This window comes from Cyrtonyx montezumae, unplaced genomic scaffold (genome assembly GCF_038088225.1).
Source record: "Cyrtonyx montezumae isolate F1298 unplaced genomic scaffold, pur_monq_1.0 scaffold_5, whole genome shotgun sequence".
NCBI classification, from domain to species: domain Eukaryota; kingdom Metazoa; phylum Chordata; class Aves; order Galliformes; family Odontophoridae; genus Cyrtonyx; species Cyrtonyx montezumae.
The window spans coordinates 8,800,789-8,817,811 of record NW_027072056.1 but is presented as its reverse complement, the minus strand read 5'-3'; the positions used below and the strand labels follow the sequence as shown (position 1 = coordinate 8,817,811).

Sequence of the window (17,023 nt, the reverse complement as noted above, 5' to 3'; positions counted from 1 at the left end):
CCACAACACACTGCACACAAGCGGAAAAACCTAGATTTAATCTCACATGCTTCAGCAAGCAGTGCTCATTTTAATCAACAGTTTTCACTAATATTTCTACTACTGTCAAACTTTCACAGACTTAAATTCCACTTATATTTCTTTACATACGAATTTGTAGAGAGTAAATGTTCTGGAAATTTTTAAAGTAAGTCTTTCAAAAAGACTATTTTTCTTTAATAAAGCTTTAGTATCACATGAGAAACTAATAAAAGACACAGCTATGTCTATTTCTATATGAAATACCACCCAATGCTTTGAACATCAGCAGCCACTCCGAGCGAGCACTGAGAGCACAATAAAAGGCCTGTTGTCCCTGCTCACTTGCTAGTGACCTGTATGCTCTTTCTAGCTATACTTTTGTTACCATCATCTGACTTGACAGGGAACCACAATAATGCATTGATTATGTTTCAAGCAAGCTGTAACAGACAATGGTCAGCTATCTACAAAAAAAAAAAGTAAGTGGTGGCAAGCTGTACAATATTATAGGATGAAATCAAACTTAATATTTCCTTGTTTTAATTTACAACTGTGGTCAGAGACCGAGCTCCTTAATGCTGTAATTTAAAATACTTGCCTATCATCTTAAACTGAGAAGTTACTAGCTACTGTAGCCAGTGCAAAGCAAAGTGAGAAATACATGTAGTTTCACTGATCAAATTACACTATTTCAAAGTTACTTAAATGTTAGTCTTACAGTAAAGCTCAAGGAACTGTCTTTTTTTAACTTCAAATACTATGGCATTAATTAAGTTATGGTGGGGTAGTCAGCATTTACATTTAGGGTACCTTAGTCACTCTCCACTTATCACAGTTTTTTTTAAATCCATTACCTGAATTTGAAAACTCTTGAGGTACTATAAGATTAATCATAAAAAAAAAAAAGCAGAAAATCAGACCAGCAACTTCACTTGACAGCACTCCAGTTCCACATTCTGTCAGGCCTCAGTTGCCTTAAGACACCTGGACAAATTAACACCCAGTCATTCACAGCAGGTGCTGACTCATGCTCAGGTATCACCTCCAACACACAGAGAGGACAGCAAAGGTGCAAAAAGATGGTAGAGGGCATATAAACCTGCTCAAAAACACGCTTTAAGAGTACAGATGTTCTATTAAAGATCTTGAATATTAACTTACTGTAAGAAAAAAAAACACAAATATATATGCTTCGGGATATCAAACCAAAATCTCTCAAAGAGCACGTATTTTTTTTTAAATAAACACCTAACTACCTCATACCTTAACCAGCCTTGCTGGGCCAAATAGGAAAATGCTACTGCCTAAGTTTCAGGATACATCTTAAACAACACTGTAACAGAATTACTTGCTCTTCTGCTTTTGCAGATAGTAATACATAAAGGTATCCAAATCCATCACAAAGTTGCACAACTTTTCTGTTAAGGTACCAGACCTGAAAAGCAAAGGCTTTCTGAAATCCTTCCCCTCATTTTCTTGAGCTAACTCTGGTTCAGCCATTTAATAACAACATTGCTCTTTTCACAACAGCAGCACAAACCAAATTTCTGCTCAAAAGCTCTGTACATCCACCAAAAGCCTTGCTATACCCCTCCCTTTGATAACCTAAGCTCTATTAAACAAAACACTCATCCTAGATGAGAAGAGCCTGGCAAGTCAGAGCCAAGAGTAAACATTCAAGTTACATGGGAGCCCCTAGGAACAGTGGAACATATCCAACAATCCATAATCATTGTCCACCACCCCTGAAAAGTATAATTAGTCTGTGTCCCACTGGGTCACCGATGCAGCAAGAAAAAAAGACATGCTGAAGTCATAATGAGTAAGCACATGCAGTATTGAAAGTCCAATTTGTTGAAAGCCTGACAGAAGGAAGCCTTGGAAGTTTTGCTTGCCTCTACTACATCTCAGTGAATATCATGGGAGCTGCAAAATAACAAGATAAAGCAATGCTGAGCAAACCTTTTTAGGTGACAATTAGAAGAAATCGAGACTCAGTATAGCTATCCTAGTGGAAGTTAAAAGTTCGTGAGGGCACTTTTACAACTGGTTTGGGAAGAACAGTATCTGTTCTCTGCCAACAAGCTTCAGACCTGTAAGGGATGTCATTAGACATCTGGCAACTAGATACTGGGAAATGCAGAATTAGATCAGTAAGTACAGCATGCAGCAATGAGGAAAAGAGAATCACAATTGGCTTCAACCTACTCACCCTGACCTAGATAAAACCCTGGAGGCAGAAAGGCAGAAACTGCAAGTTGACATAACTTATCACAAAAACAAAAAATTGGGCCAGGTGCATACAGTATGGTCCCTTCCAACTCTAAGGATTGTTTCATACCATTGGTTTCTCCAAGACTATACTCAACAACTCTTCTATTCAAGGGGTAAATTCTTTTCCTACAATAAGTGGACTTACCTTGATTTCTATTCACCATTCAAGTTCCTAAGTCCTACAGTTTGAGGGATTGCCTTTGTTTTCATCTTTGGCACAGAGGGATGACAGAACTGACAAGACCCATTGTGTATTGGGTACTCCACAAAACCAAGCTGACCAGCAAGGCTTCTGGTTTAAAATCCAGCCTCCTAGTTCATTTCTTACTTTCAGGAGCTCCAGACAAGGCTTGAAGGAATACCAATTTACCTGTTACTAGATTTGGATAGTTGCATTTGGTTGTGATGGGAGGATAACTATATAGATTCATTTGATGGGGAAGGAAAGACACACTAAAAACTGCTCATAGAGGGAACAGCTGTATCCACTCGATTTTGCAGAAAGCCTGAGAATTTGAGTGTTCAGCTACTTCTGTCCTACTGCTATGCATTTCAGCCACCAAACATTTCACCATCTCATAACTATTTCACTGATAGAGATCTCCTGTGTGTGTGGGAAGGCAGATATGGGAGAAACAAAGGCCTTCTGCTTACACAACACATTGAGCCACCACACTTAAACTCCTGTTAGCCTAGCTATGCTAGTTAGGAATCATACATATTCAGTTAGGCCCTGTCATGCAGTAAAAGGCAGCACAGCAAGGATAAATTATAATAAGACACAAACTTCTGCTGGGAAAAGCTATACTTTAAGTAGAAAATACACTCTACCAGACAAACCTACAGGAACTGAACACTTCTTGTTTAGGTCTAGACAATCCACACTACATAGGAAGATTACCTGTGTCAGACTTGTTTAAAAAGCTCTAATGAGATATTACCTTTCAGCAGTGCGGTAAATGCAAAACTAGATTTCCCCCTCCCCCCAACAAAATATCCCATTGTGCACCAGATATAATGCTGACAGTGCAAATAACTACAGATTACTATATACCAGAACTATGTTCCAAAACACAACATTCACCACAGGAAGAAAGATTTGGAAACAGTTCCCTTATGTAAGCAAGTTATAGCTTTGTTTAGTAGTTCAGCATTTCTAATGTCAATATTATTCATTAATCTCTGTAGGTTAAAGGAATTTTATACTGTCAGTATACAGATTTCAAAAACAGTTTGGGTCCAAATGCTACAGCTGCTTTCATAAGCACAGTCCATGCTAGCAAATCCTGCTAACAAAGACACTGTTCCACACGCAATCAGCTCATCCATCTCTATACCGTATTAACAGAACCAGGGATGCACCACAAGGACACCTGACTGCACAGCTCACGCTGTCAGGACTCATCAGCTCCAGCTTATTACTATCCTTTCCGCTCCCAGTTTCAGGCTACTTTCCAGAGTAAAGAAAACTCTAGGGCAGCATTTTGTTCAGCCCAAAGAGTAGCTTTGAACCAGATACTGCTACCAGTTCTGGAGTTTTGGATCCCCCTGGAATCTAGAGAGCAGGAAACAGGGAACAAACACACCGTAACAGCTACTATGAAGAAAACTCAGCTCTACCCAACCTAACCCAGGGCAACAGGTGCATTTAAGGAAGAGTCACAGGAAAGCAAACTTAAGCACTGTTAAACTACTTTCAGATGAGCACACCTGCGCAGCATTTTGCTCACTGACTCAGGTGAGCATCTATCCCAGAGCAGAACAGTTTTCCAAACACAAGAACATAGTCTTTTTCCACCATTACACACATTTTAGAATAAGCTATTGAGAAAAACTGAAGTATATGGCAGACTTCAATAACACAAAAATGAACTATCATGTAAGAGCTTTGCATCATATTATTTTTCATATTTCTTAGGAAGCTTCCATACAGATATTCACAACTGTAATCGTAATGAGGACCACCTCCACTTACCACAAGCAGGAAGTTCACTTTCCACTAACACTGCATTACTGAATCAGAGGCCTAATCAACATTAGCTATGTTTGAACGCTCATAATTAAGTGAGTCTCCACACCACACACTCCTTAGCAGACCTAACATGAGGTATAAAATACCTCATACACCACTCTCAATGAAAAAGAGAAAAAAAAATCCTACCCAGAAAAACAGAATTGCCTTCATCCTTCTAAAGGACTTGTAAAGGCAATTGGGGAATATCATCTTGAAGACAGCTCACTTGCATGGCAAGAATGGAGGTAACTGCAACAATAGTAAAATCCAGAGTCTGGATGTCTACCTGCAAATGAATAAGCAATACCAAAATACAGATCTCTCCAAGTACAGTAAAGAAGTTTAGATTTGAACATGAAGTAGTAGAAACTCATCCAAAAGTTATCCGTGCTAGGAAGATGTTCAATGAATATACAGAGAAGGAAATACTATCTCATTTAAGAGAGAAGCTGCTTTGAATAGTCTCTTCCAAATGCAAACTCTTTGGGGAAGCCTTTTAGTAAGCAAAGGTTTAACCACATGTGCCACAGAGGACAGCAACTTTTGACAACTGAGGAAAAGTTACTATTTCAGGAACTAAGAAAACTTTACCCTTTGTTTTTAAGGGAACTTCAACCTCACACGATACATTGACCTTATAAACAACTCCCTGAAGGACAGTGGAAAACTACTTCCTCTAAGAACAACTCACCACCTGAATAATGACTTTATCTCAGTGAAGGTTTATTTAATGTGCCTTCTTGCTATTTTTCTTTCAACAACGAACAAATTCCCTGTGGTACACCATGAGCTACTAATCCAGAAATAGGAAAGTTTACCACAGAGGTCCTGCCTAATAGATATATAAAAGCATTTTACGCACTATAGAAACATTGAAGTTAAAAACACCAACTTGGAAAAAAAAACTTCATTTTTCTTCCAGTTGCAGAACTAAGAAGCTCTGTGTTACCAACATATAAAACATTTAGCAACTGTACTTTGCTTCATACTGATCCCTAAAACATTGGACAATTCCATGTCTGCAGAAGTTCAGACCAGAGAATTTCATTTCTTAATATCAGCATAGATGTCTATGTATATGAACGAGCTTCACAAAAGAGGCTGTTTTTTTTGTCAAGACGAATTTCATCTAACCAATACTTATCCAAACTCCAATACTAACACAAGAAAGCTACTATTTAACTACAACACACAGTATGACAAAATGAGAGCATGTTTAATTAGGTTTTAAACTTCTAATGCTGTTTAAAGCTGTAACACTTCAGCACACAATTATCTGCAACAATAGATGTACATCTTATTTATGAGGCAGTTCATTTAAATCATTACAATGTTTTTGTTAATGAGAGCAATAAATACTACAACAAAGATGTGCTTTTTTAAACAGTACGTCACTGCAGATATCTCAAGTGTATTTATGTTGACAGTAAATTATGAATAAAATAAACTGTGGGATAGTCAGTTCTATGATGAGAAGGCCAACTACTCTGATAAACTAAGTAAGGATCACTTCAGGTTTCAAATCAGTGAAAAAAGTCATTACATTCTCTAGCCATAGCAGATTCAGAAAAAATCTGAAATAAAAACAAATGCAGGTGTGTGTACATACACATAGGCTGTTCTGAAAGTAATGTCCCTATTTATTACTATGGAAACTACAACAGATACAGACAGCACAATAACACTGTTTGATACAGCGAATTCTCAGCCACAAAACACTGTTTTTCAGCACAGTCACCACCAGGAGCATCTTCACCAGCAATGAAGAAGATTGCACATCACACTGATAGAAGTCTGCACCAGTGGACATGCCACACTACTGCTGTCACCACCACTGATACACTCCACCCACTGCCTCACTGCTCACATCCACTGCTGGGTCTCCATACATATTCAGTGAGTGTCAACGAGTACCATTTCTTCCTCATGGAGCAGTTCAGTTTCACACCCTGGCTTCATACACACTTCCATGTCAGATACCATTCTGTCAGACTGCCCCTCTGCTACCACCTGTGACGTTGCAATAAAACATAACCTCCCTGTATTGGCAGGAAGGTTCAACCTCTACTGCTAGCCACACCACCAAAATCCACCTCTGACGTCATGGGCCAACATAATAAGATAGGTGGCATTACTTTTGGAGCAGCCCTCAAATATATACATACACACTTCAGACCTGTGCATACATACACATTACTCACATGTTTTCCATAATACTTGAGAAATGTAAAGCAAAGTTAGAGTTTACAATCTGATCTTACAGAAAGAGACACCAATATACTTTATCTAAACCACAAAAGATTCTTTATTACTCTCCTTATGCAAAAAAGTCAATATCATGCTACAATATTTACGCTGTCAAACAGCTTTAACAAGCCAAAGCAATTTCAAAAAGCTATTCAAAGATACTGAGAAAATGTTGTAGTGTCTGGTAGAGCTTAGACCCTGTTCCAGCTCTGCCTAGAGCAATCATCCACTAAACAACTAACAGTCATTTCAATAAGCAACATTTATTTCATAGGACAGGAAAAGAAACTGCTACTTGTATTTTCATTCTTAAAGCTGATAGTTTTGAATGGGACTAAGTTTATAAAATTTAAGTGTCAGCATTTTAACTAATGATGAGCTTGACACCCACAGAGTTTCACAAGAACACGTTAGTACGATAGTCCACAGACTACCGTCAATAACTCTACTGAAACAGAATACAGATCCAATCAAAGTGAAAAAGAACCTTTCCGTATCAGGATTAGAAATAGAAGTTGCCTCCAACTTCTTAACGTTACAGCACAATATTGAAATGTAAACATCATCCCCAAGTTGACGCCAGCAACAAGTGAATCCAGGGTTTACATTTACAGAGGTCCCCATAAAATACAATCCCATGTTTATACCAGATTTACTTTTCACTTATTAAAAAAAAATAAAGACAGTACACTGGAACTTCACTTCTTCAAAGCTGTTCCAAGTCACTCTAAACATACAGTTCCTCATTATCTAATCCTTAGAGGAAATAATTTCTCCCTTTCCTTCCTCTCTTCAAGGGCCTTCAAAATACCAGAATATTTTTATTGAAGAAAAAAACTATTGAGACTACTGTAAGGCTTTCTAACACCCACCCTGTAGAAATGCATCTACAAGCAACTCATTTATGTTTGTAATGGTTGATTCAGGAGACACTGCTGCAGTCAGCCTAAAGGTCTGGATACAGAGTTTAAATGCAAAGTGCCTTACCTAAATGAAAACCAGTCTCCAAAGATCTGACCAAGTGAACCTAGACTAGTCAGGTTGGGAAATAACACAACATTCTGATCGTCAGCTACTGAAGTGAAATGAGCTCTTCAGAAGTATCACTTCAAACGCGTTTAGCTTCAAGACTCCTGTCCCCTTGTTACTTAAACCTCAAGTTTTGCTTAAGCACTATTTCAAAGTTAACTATTAAAGATGCTTAACACTTGGTATTCTGTAATTAATACTTACTTCATTTCCATGTTTCTGCAGAAATTCTATTTCCTGTTGTGTGAAAGTAGTCATTGAAATTGACTTCACTCTGTGGGGTGGATTCAAGCCCCGTCTAAAAGAAGAAGCAAGAAGTATTGAGTCAGTATTCAGGAGATTCGTCACACAATCACTTTTAACATTTCAAATCAAAGTCAACTCATGTCAAAACTGCATTCAGGGTGCAAAGTCAAATAACTGAATTTCAGAGATGATCAAAGTTCCATGTGCCAACTACTCCTTCCTATGCAAACTCATGAGGACAGCTACACTTCTTCTGAAACCTTTATCTGCTTCCACAAACTTGTTCATCTTTTCCTTTTCACTTTATCTCTCAATTTCGAGTCCCTTTATCATCTTCTTCCCCTCCCAGTCCTCCTTCACTTGACCCCACTCTAACTGGAGTAGACTTCTGCCTGCCACACTTCCCAGCTCCAATTCTTTTCCTCTTGCTCTAACCTACATTTCCTGTTTTACTCCCTACACCTTTTTCTAGTTTATTTTTTGCCCCTCTGTCCTCAGGTCTGTCATCTTGCCCCTGAACACAACACAAGTAACATCAACAGAAGAAAAAAACATCAAATTTTTGATTGTGCTATCAAAATAGTGGAATAGCTCAAAGCTGCAACAGCTCCACCTCAGACAAAAATGGGCACATTCTCACATGCACACTGCTCAAAGTAGGACTAACAAACCAAAAATCAATCTTGTTGACAAAGGTTGATACTGTCAAAAACAGTTCAGTCAGTACTTGCAAGCACAAAAAAATCCTGCTGAGTAACACTGCCAGTATATGAAAATGCCTTCCTTTCAAGTTTCTCCCTTAAGTATGTGCTAAGTACTGCTTTTGCAGACAAATGCTTGCAATTAAAATCAATCAGTGTTTTGCTCAACGAAAGGAAGAACTTCACAGCCCACATATACCGAACAGTGGGGACACTGACAGGTAGTACAGCAGCATTACCTTCATCAGGTCTGGATTTTTTTGATACTATCTTCAGAAGAAAATACACTAAGTTAATTATGAGATAAAGAATGCAATATTTTGTGGTTATGTACATGAGAAGTTTCCAGATAAGTTGAGGGAAGCTCTGCAGAAATGTTAGCCATTTGCTGGCCCTATATTACAAATCAGTTGGTACAGAGTTACCTTTGTTGCTTATATTCGTTACTTAACATTAATTGTCAATTTGGTTCAGATTGCCTTTAGGAATACAAGCCACTGACAACTAATTTAAGCTGAGTAGCAGTTTTGTTTAAACTCTATAGTTAATGTTCCTGGAATAATCACAAAGTAACTGTTCTCTGTTCAAACACGGAATGATGAACCTGGTTTGCCCACTTGATTAATAAAAAGTTAACCTTTGTACACAAGTTTAGAAGCTAATTTTTTTTTCCAGTACTGACTTTTTGTGAAAGAATAACAAAAATCTGTTGTAAAGTTCCCTTGCAAATTCACCTCAATGCCAACATTCACTGTAAGAAGTCAACACTGAACCATGTGTTTAAAAAAAGATGGACTTGATTTCCACATAAAATGTAGGATACTGCTAAGAACACTAAGCATGACATTTAGCTTAAGTATTATTTAAAGAAATACAGATTTAAGATGTTCAGTGTTTGAAACACTTGGGAAAATACAATTTTATCTTACCAAAACATACATGAACTTAGAAGTACTGGAAAAGCAGAAGTCATATGTGAACCTACTGGCCTATGAAAATTAGTTTCACAGAATGTTATTTGCCTAAAGCAAATTTTTTTCAAACCTGAACATCTAAAATTAGACTCCACAGTTTAGTATCTCAGCAAGAAGGCACAAGATATTTAAGTAGGAAAACATGCACTTGCTCTACATTGACTTACTTCTGCTCTTACGTGAGCAGAAGTATACAGTCAGTTCTGTTAAGAGGCACACCAAGCATGTTTAAAGCACTGACTAGATGGTGTTCAGCCTAACAAGAGGCTTCCAACATACCCTGCTCTCTCTCCAAAACAGACTGCTCAACTGTTTTAAAGTTTATGTTATAAAGCTCAGGATGCCCGGATTTACAAGTCACAGATGTGATGCGTGAGAAGATAACTCATTTATTCCACATCCTCCTGCTAAAGGAGGGAAATACACCTCATCCCTACAGGTCAGGGCCTGTCACAGAAGCACCTGAGGTCTTGCATGATGGAAGACCGTGCCACTACATCAGTGACCTAATAAAACATGAAATGCTGAACTGTAATGGTCAGAAATACAAAGTTAACTATCAAGCTGCATTATCATACATACAGGTAACTCCTAATATTTAAGATGGCCAGGGGTGGGAGGAAGCCGAAAAAGACCTCTTCACAATTCGGACTGCATAAGAAATGAGACTAGAATAAAGAGTTCAAGACAAGAGACTATGTTGCACAGCATGCAAATATAACCCAGAACACATGCACAAAGTCGCTTGATAAAAATTACTTAGATTCTACAATCAAAACAGCTTAAAAGCATTAATATGATCTACTACTAGCTTAAACATGCTATGTTCATGAACTGATTAGAACCTCCAAGAACAGAACAGTTACTGGATTTAGAAAGGAGAAGTCAAAACAGAAAACCTAAGTACTAAAGCTCTGGCTTCACAAGTCCTAAGGTATTTCACCCTTCCTTACCTAGCAGAATTACAGATGATTCACAAGCAGTTCATGTACATACAGGAGAAGCTTAATGCTAGACAGCCAAGTACAATCATCCCTTGAGAGGAATTAAGGACTTTTTTACCCAATAGAAAAAAAAATGAGACCATCTAATACTTGCTTTGTTTCTCTCTTTATATAAGACAATCATTTTGCACAGTTCTAATGCTATACAGTATTCCTGCATAACAGGAGACAAATGAATTATAATCCCTTAGTCAGATTCATAATGCCTAAACTCAAATCAACCCCAAACATATATTTGTAACACGTACAGATACAGCTGTACCAGTTACTCCTTCCTCTGCAGCTGAGCTCCTGAGGATGATACCACAGCACTTCATCCAGATAGCAGCCATCTCCTAAACAGCACTCAAGAAGGATGACTGAGTCAGATGGCCATTCTGCCAGGCTGCACGCAGCCAGCATGCCACAGCTACAGCAACCCACACTTCCATCCTGCTCATGAATACAGCTTCACACTCGGAAATGGTTATTCCTATAGAACAGCACTGCGAGCAGAACCTCCAGCTCTGAGACTGCCCTCCACCGATTTCATCTGCAGTCAGTGACAGTTCATCAGCTATGGTGAACAAGAGCAAGGTGAGTACTGTGAGACCTTGTGCTCTTACAAAGGAAGCATTAAGGCCAGCAGCACGAGACCACAAAGTCTGGTGATATACAGATTCAACATTTAAAATACTGTCAATGAGCTCCAAACACTTGTAGCTAGTACAATTTAGAGCAAGTTTAGGTTGAACTCGTCTTCCTCGGCAGAGAGGCTGTTTCTGTGTTCTTCTCCAACAAATGTCAGCAACATTTCAGAGAATACCAGTCAGGGCTGGAACACAGGTTTCTATTTATAAATGTTTAGAAGTGGGCTTTGTTGGTATAGAGGGGCACTTCCATGGGAGGAATGGTAGGCAGATGGTTATTCAACACCATTAATGTCACCCTGCGTCAGATTCTAACATGATCTCAAGCCTAAGCCAGCAAAATCTGATCCCTGAAGAAGCAGGAAGTTAATGAGGCAAGGCAAATGCCAGGCCCTTGGACAGAACCTACGTGCCTAGAAAATGAGTTTTGGAAGCCCAGTGTCACCATATTCATTGTTATTTCTATGCAACTGTTATTACCAAGGAGAGAATATAAGCAGTACTGGCCATTCTGGGTACTTGAAGACTCCCCTGGAGACCCTCCCACCATCCCTCAAGTTCACTTTATTTTTAACAGCAAAAGACTTACATACACAAGCAAGCTTATTTTAACCTTTTTCTTAAAAAAAAAAATCCTTCCTGAGCTGCATAGTATTTACCATGGCATAGACATTTATTCAGCTCTCCAGCCAGCATGTAGAAAAATAGATAAAAGAACTACATGTATAGATGCATAGCACAGAGCCATTACCCAAACATAAGGAGAAAAAGGACTGGGAAGTTACGCCAACAGACAGAATCACCTTCACCCTAGCACTGTTCATTTAGGCATTTTATTTTCTGCAGAATTCTTCTGGGGAAAGGGACAGCAAACCACAGCCATTACACAAAGATTTATTGTTTAGTCTGTTACTGGTATCAACCATCAAACACTCTAATCTGGTTGATACAGAACTCCCTTAGCCAGAAAGCTTAAAATTTCAAATAGGAATATTATAAACAGCCAACAGAAGGCCACACCATCCAGTAACTGTAAGAAATTGGATAAAACAGCTTTTTCATTCCCCACAGTAACAATATGTTCTAAATATTCTTAGTTGCTCCTTCCTGACAAGCCAGGAATGCCAGCATCTGAATGAGAAAGTTCCCCAGGAGGTCGGAGGGGGGAGAGAGTTGTGCCAGGGAGGGGAAGGGTAAAAGAGGAGTCCAGATTATCACATCAGCAGATTTTTAAAAAAGCCATCTACCAAACAAGATTACATCAAGAGTTTCTACAGTACAGAACTGGAAGTGGACTCTTAGTCAAACAGGTAATCTTTTATTCAAGATTTTACAAACACTGTAATTCATGATAACTGGGAGTAGGCTGACCAGCAGAGGTATTTGAAAGCAAAGACATACAGAGACAGCTGAGAAACAAGTCAAAGCAGCATGTGATTAAGACAAAGAGAGGATGTCACTATCAGCAGGATACAGTAGCATCCAAAAAAACACATATCACTACCAAACACAAGCCTGTAAACTAAAGGGCTTTTCTCAAATGAAAAGGATCTGCCAACATCATTATAACAAAGAAAAGCCTTCTAGTTTAGCACTATCCTAGATCTTGACCCAACAAGACCGCTCCCATATAGCATTTCCTCCCACAGTGGGGAAAAATAATGATGCATATAATTCTACACATCTTACGTTCTTTTCCAACACCAAAAAGCAGAATTAGGAACAGCTTCCATGACTGTACACTGCTCTACTTCCATATAAAGAGTGCTTAAGCAAGGGTCAGGCAGACCATGGTGGCATGAACTTTCTCCTGCACTCTCCATTTCATACAGACTTTACTCTGATAAACTCAGCCCAATGGGAATGCCTAAGCAACGCATGTTATGGAAAAGGACCTCCTCTATGTTATGAGCAACTTACTTGGCATGACTCACCTTCAACATTTAAGTCAGAAACAAAATTTAAACTCACTAGTTCTTTTCCATTTTCAGCAGCACTTGAACAAGCTGATCAGACTCTTTTGGAAGCACTTACAATCACAGTTTTCTTAAAGCTAGATCTAGAAATAAATAGCATTGATGTCTTCCCATACACAGAAGCATTAGCAGATATCACTAGGAATTAATGACTGATCCCAAACGAAGGCTTTGGGTCTGAACAGACTGAATAAACACCCCAGACAACTTGCAAATAAAAGACCAGCCAGGTATCAGACTTTAGAGTTTAAAATTTTAACTAGAACAACATATTTGCTGAAGTTGATACTGATATTAGCAGCCACACACTAGAATTAACAGAGTAACCTTTCTGAAGGAGACTTGTTAAGGTATCGGTCTTCTAATCTTGCATCTTATTTGAAAAAAAAAAAAAAAGTCTATTACTCCAAGAATACTTCCTGTACCAGACTAGAAAAAAAAAGTTAATTAAAACAGGAAGCAATGAAAGTCATTCACATAGCATACAAGCAAGACCAAGTAATAATATTAAAGCCTTACAGTAAAACAAGTATTATGAAGCAGAATGCAAGCAGCCATTAAGAACTACAGATGCATCAGGACTTTTACATTCATTAGCCATCACGTGGTTTCTTCCCAAGTCATCTCCCTCCACTGTGGAACTCTCCACTAAAAAACATTTGGAAATAAACAAGTTGTCTGAACATCTATCCTGACAAAGGTTAAAAAAAACCCACAGTTTCTAGTTACGAGGCAGGCCTTGCCTATCTCACCGCTGTCTCACTGCTAAGAGAAATATCCCACTGCCTAGGTTCTAAAGGTGTTAAAAACAGCACGTATGATCTGCATACACAATTTCTGAAAGTGCTTTCAGGTCAATATGAATGGACCCAATTTTAATTCAGTAGAAAACTTAAAGTCTTCTTAACAGTCCTTTATAATAGCTTTAAGCATTGATGTTACTAGATATAAGTAGTAAAAACTTTTTTTTTAATAGAAACACAGCATATTTAGAATAAGAGAGCAATTGGTATTTTATTAGATTATTATTTATCAGTGTCTTTCAGAAAAAGCCTTACTTTCCTTATGAACAATAGGAACCAAACAATAGCTAACTTAACAGCAAATGACAGCTGCCCCTTGCTTGCTAGCTGTTCCGTCGCATTTACATCCTTGATGTTACTGTACAGACAATGGACATTAGTAGACCATACATCACAGCCAAGAGAGAGAAGGAAAAAATCCTTCCAAAACCACACTAAACATCTGAGCGGCAGTCATGATACATTTATTAAAATTAAGAAGCCTGAAAAAGATCAAGAATATACTCATCAAGTAGTTTTGTCATGCTGACAGTTTAACCAGTAAGAACATGTGCAACCATTAAATAAGCTCTGTGCAGTGGCTTAAAATAGTTTCACATGCCAGCACAAATAACAGTTTGCTAGCATAGCAAACAATGGCCAGGGCTGGCTGATCAAGTGCCATGTGTATGTCAATAGCAAGAGTCCCTTTTCAGCTTCCCAACCTGAATGTACTTTCTGTATCTGCATCAAGCCTGTGAAAAAGTCTACACAAAGCAGAAAAAAAGCCTAACTAGCTGTCCGTTATAAAAGACGGTTTGTTCCATGTGAATTCACCACAGAACTTACGTGCTTGCTTTGTTTTGAGTCTCATTACAATTAGCAACTTTGTTCTAAAACATCAGACTACTTGGAGGACCTACAAGGGGTACTCAGTCCTTCCTAGTCAGGGAAGGAACTTCATTCAGGTTCCTACGTGTGTTTTATGAACTCAAACCCTTACAGACAAAAAAAAGTATCCTTTGACATATCACTTAGGCCGATACTTTGATCCTGCTCAATGCCACAGAAACACAAACAAGCAAACAGACTTTAAGCAAACAGTACCACTGAAGTCAGAACTTTTTCTCCAGCTTACGTGTATGTGACTGACATCCTGATAACACAAACTGAAATTCAGAACTGACTGATCTCCACCAGTTTAATTTCATAAACGCTCTGAGGAGGAGGAAGGGTGGGAAAGGGAGGAGGAGGGGGAGGCCCATGCAGGAATGAGGAACAGGAAAAAATGCAATCTCCTTCATCAGAACAAATTCCTTTGTAAGAATTACGTACAAAGTTTGTATAAAGTAATGAAACATTTGAAAAAAGTCAACTTTTTCTGATCAATTCTATTAAACCCACTAGGGCTGGGGATGATCCCGCTAGCCACAAGATAGAGTTGTCTTACACTAATGGCAAGCATAGCTGATCCACGAAAGGCCAAACTGGTGATCTAACACCGAAGCAAGGTTTTTCAGTGCCAAAGACAGAGAATTCGCAACAGGGTTTGTCTCCCCACGTCTTTCGTGACACGAAAGTGAACCGCTTGGCCACGCGTGCCCTCTCTTCTCCCCTCCAGAAGCGTTCTTCTTCGACGCATCTTCAGCCCCGTTCAGGGCTCCACGCTGCCGCCGTCCCCCCCCCACCCCCAACACCGGAGGAAGACGCTCGCACTCCCTACGTGCAGGAGAACGCCTCCTCGCCAGCAGGAACGGGATAAAGCCAAGGCCGCACACAGCCGCTAGGAACCACCGAACCGCTGCCCGAGGGGGCGGATTTCAGCGAGCACTCCCGGGAGAGCTCCGGGCCGCGTCCTCGGGCAGCCCCGCGCCGGCCGACGTGGCCGAGGGCTCGGCCCGGAGCCGCGGCCGAGCAGGGGCGGAGGTCACCCCGCGACAGCCGGGCCGGCTCCAGCCGAGGGACCGCCCCGATAGCCCCCGCCGCCCGCACTCACAGGATGCCGGAGCAGGAGGTGCACACGAAGCTGCCCACCGTCATGTCGGTGTAGGTGGGGCCGCGCTGGTCGCAGTCGAAGCACTTGCGGTTGGGCGGGAGGCTGCTCATCTCCCGCAGCAGCTTCAGGTGCTTCTCCTCCTGCTTCCGCTTGGCGCTCGCGGCCATGGCCCCGCCGGCGAGGGGACGGCCCGGCACGGCGCCGGGCCCCGCTCACACCCCGACGGCGGCGGCGCTCCGGGGCCCGGCCGGCGGGAGAGGAGCCCGGAGCGGTGGGTGGGGGGGGGGGGGGGGGGACAGGGGCGGGGGAAGGAAGAGGAGGAAGGGGCGGGGAGGGCAACCGGCACCCGCCGCCGAACCGGGTTGGGAGCGCGGCGGCCGCTCGCGCCGGTTGGCGGCACCCCGAAAGAAGGAGGAAGGGGAAAAGGAAGGAGGGGCCGGACCGGGCCTGGCCGAGGGCAGCGGCGCGGAAGAGGCCGGCGGCGGCAGCGCCGGGCCCGGGGCGGCTGAATGACGAGTCCGGGCGGAACCTGCGCGACACCTTTATAAGATCAGACAAGGAGATGGCGGCGACGGAGCGGCGGAGCCGAGCGTCCTCGCCGGACGCAGCGCCCCCTGCCGGCCGGGAGGACGCACTCCCTCCCGCCTCTGACCCCGACCCGGGGGGGGCGGCGCCGCCGGCGGGGCTGCGTTACCCGGCGTGACCCAGCGGGGCGTCGTGGCGGGGGAGGGGAGGGGGCGGTTCTGTGGAGAACCTCAGTAGGAAAACCTGAAAGGAACGAAGAGTTTGGGTCCGGCGCTCTGCACCGCCCTCTCACCCTTCGTCCGTTCTGTGGTGCGGCGCGACCGTTATGGCCGCACCGACCGCGTCCCTCAGTGCCACATCTGCACGGCTCTTGCAGGGACGGTGACCCCACCGCCTCTCGGGCTGCCCGTGCCAGCTCCGCTCCTCTTCTTCTGAGAAGACTTCTTTCCCAACACCCAGCCTGAGATTTTCACCAGGCGACTGTGGGAAAAGCACTGTAACCTATCTCTGGCTTCTTTGTTACTGGCATCAGACATACATGGTTTCCCCTTGCGAATTTCACCGTCCAACTGGATGCTCTCCCCTTGGAAGGGAAGGAACAGATG

At 41.5% G+C, this 17,023-nt stretch overlaps 1 protein-coding gene across 4 annotated transcripts in view; it reads right to left on the bottom strand.

The window, feature by feature from the left end:
* The window catches only part of AGFG1 (ArfGAP with FG repeats 1), a 36,488-nt gene extending 20,320 nt beyond the window's left edge, over positions 1 to 16,168 (bottom strand). For 2 of the 4 annotated variants that reach the window (XM_065748303.1, XM_065748305.1), the window contains exons 1-2: positions 15,894 to 16,168; positions 7,790 to 7,883 (exon numbers count right to left, since the gene is read on the bottom strand). In XM_065748303.1, the coding sequence (XP_065604375.1) occupies positions 7,790 to 7,883; positions 15,894 to 16,060 (261 nt within the window). In that variant the 5' untranslated portion in view covers positions 16,061 to 16,168. The remainder of the gene's footprint in view (positions 1 to 7,789; positions 7,884 to 15,893) is intronic. The other 2 variants (XM_065748306.1, XM_065748307.1) reach the window with 1 other exon arrangement.
* Between the last annotated feature and the right edge of the window lie 855 nt (positions 16,169 to 17,023).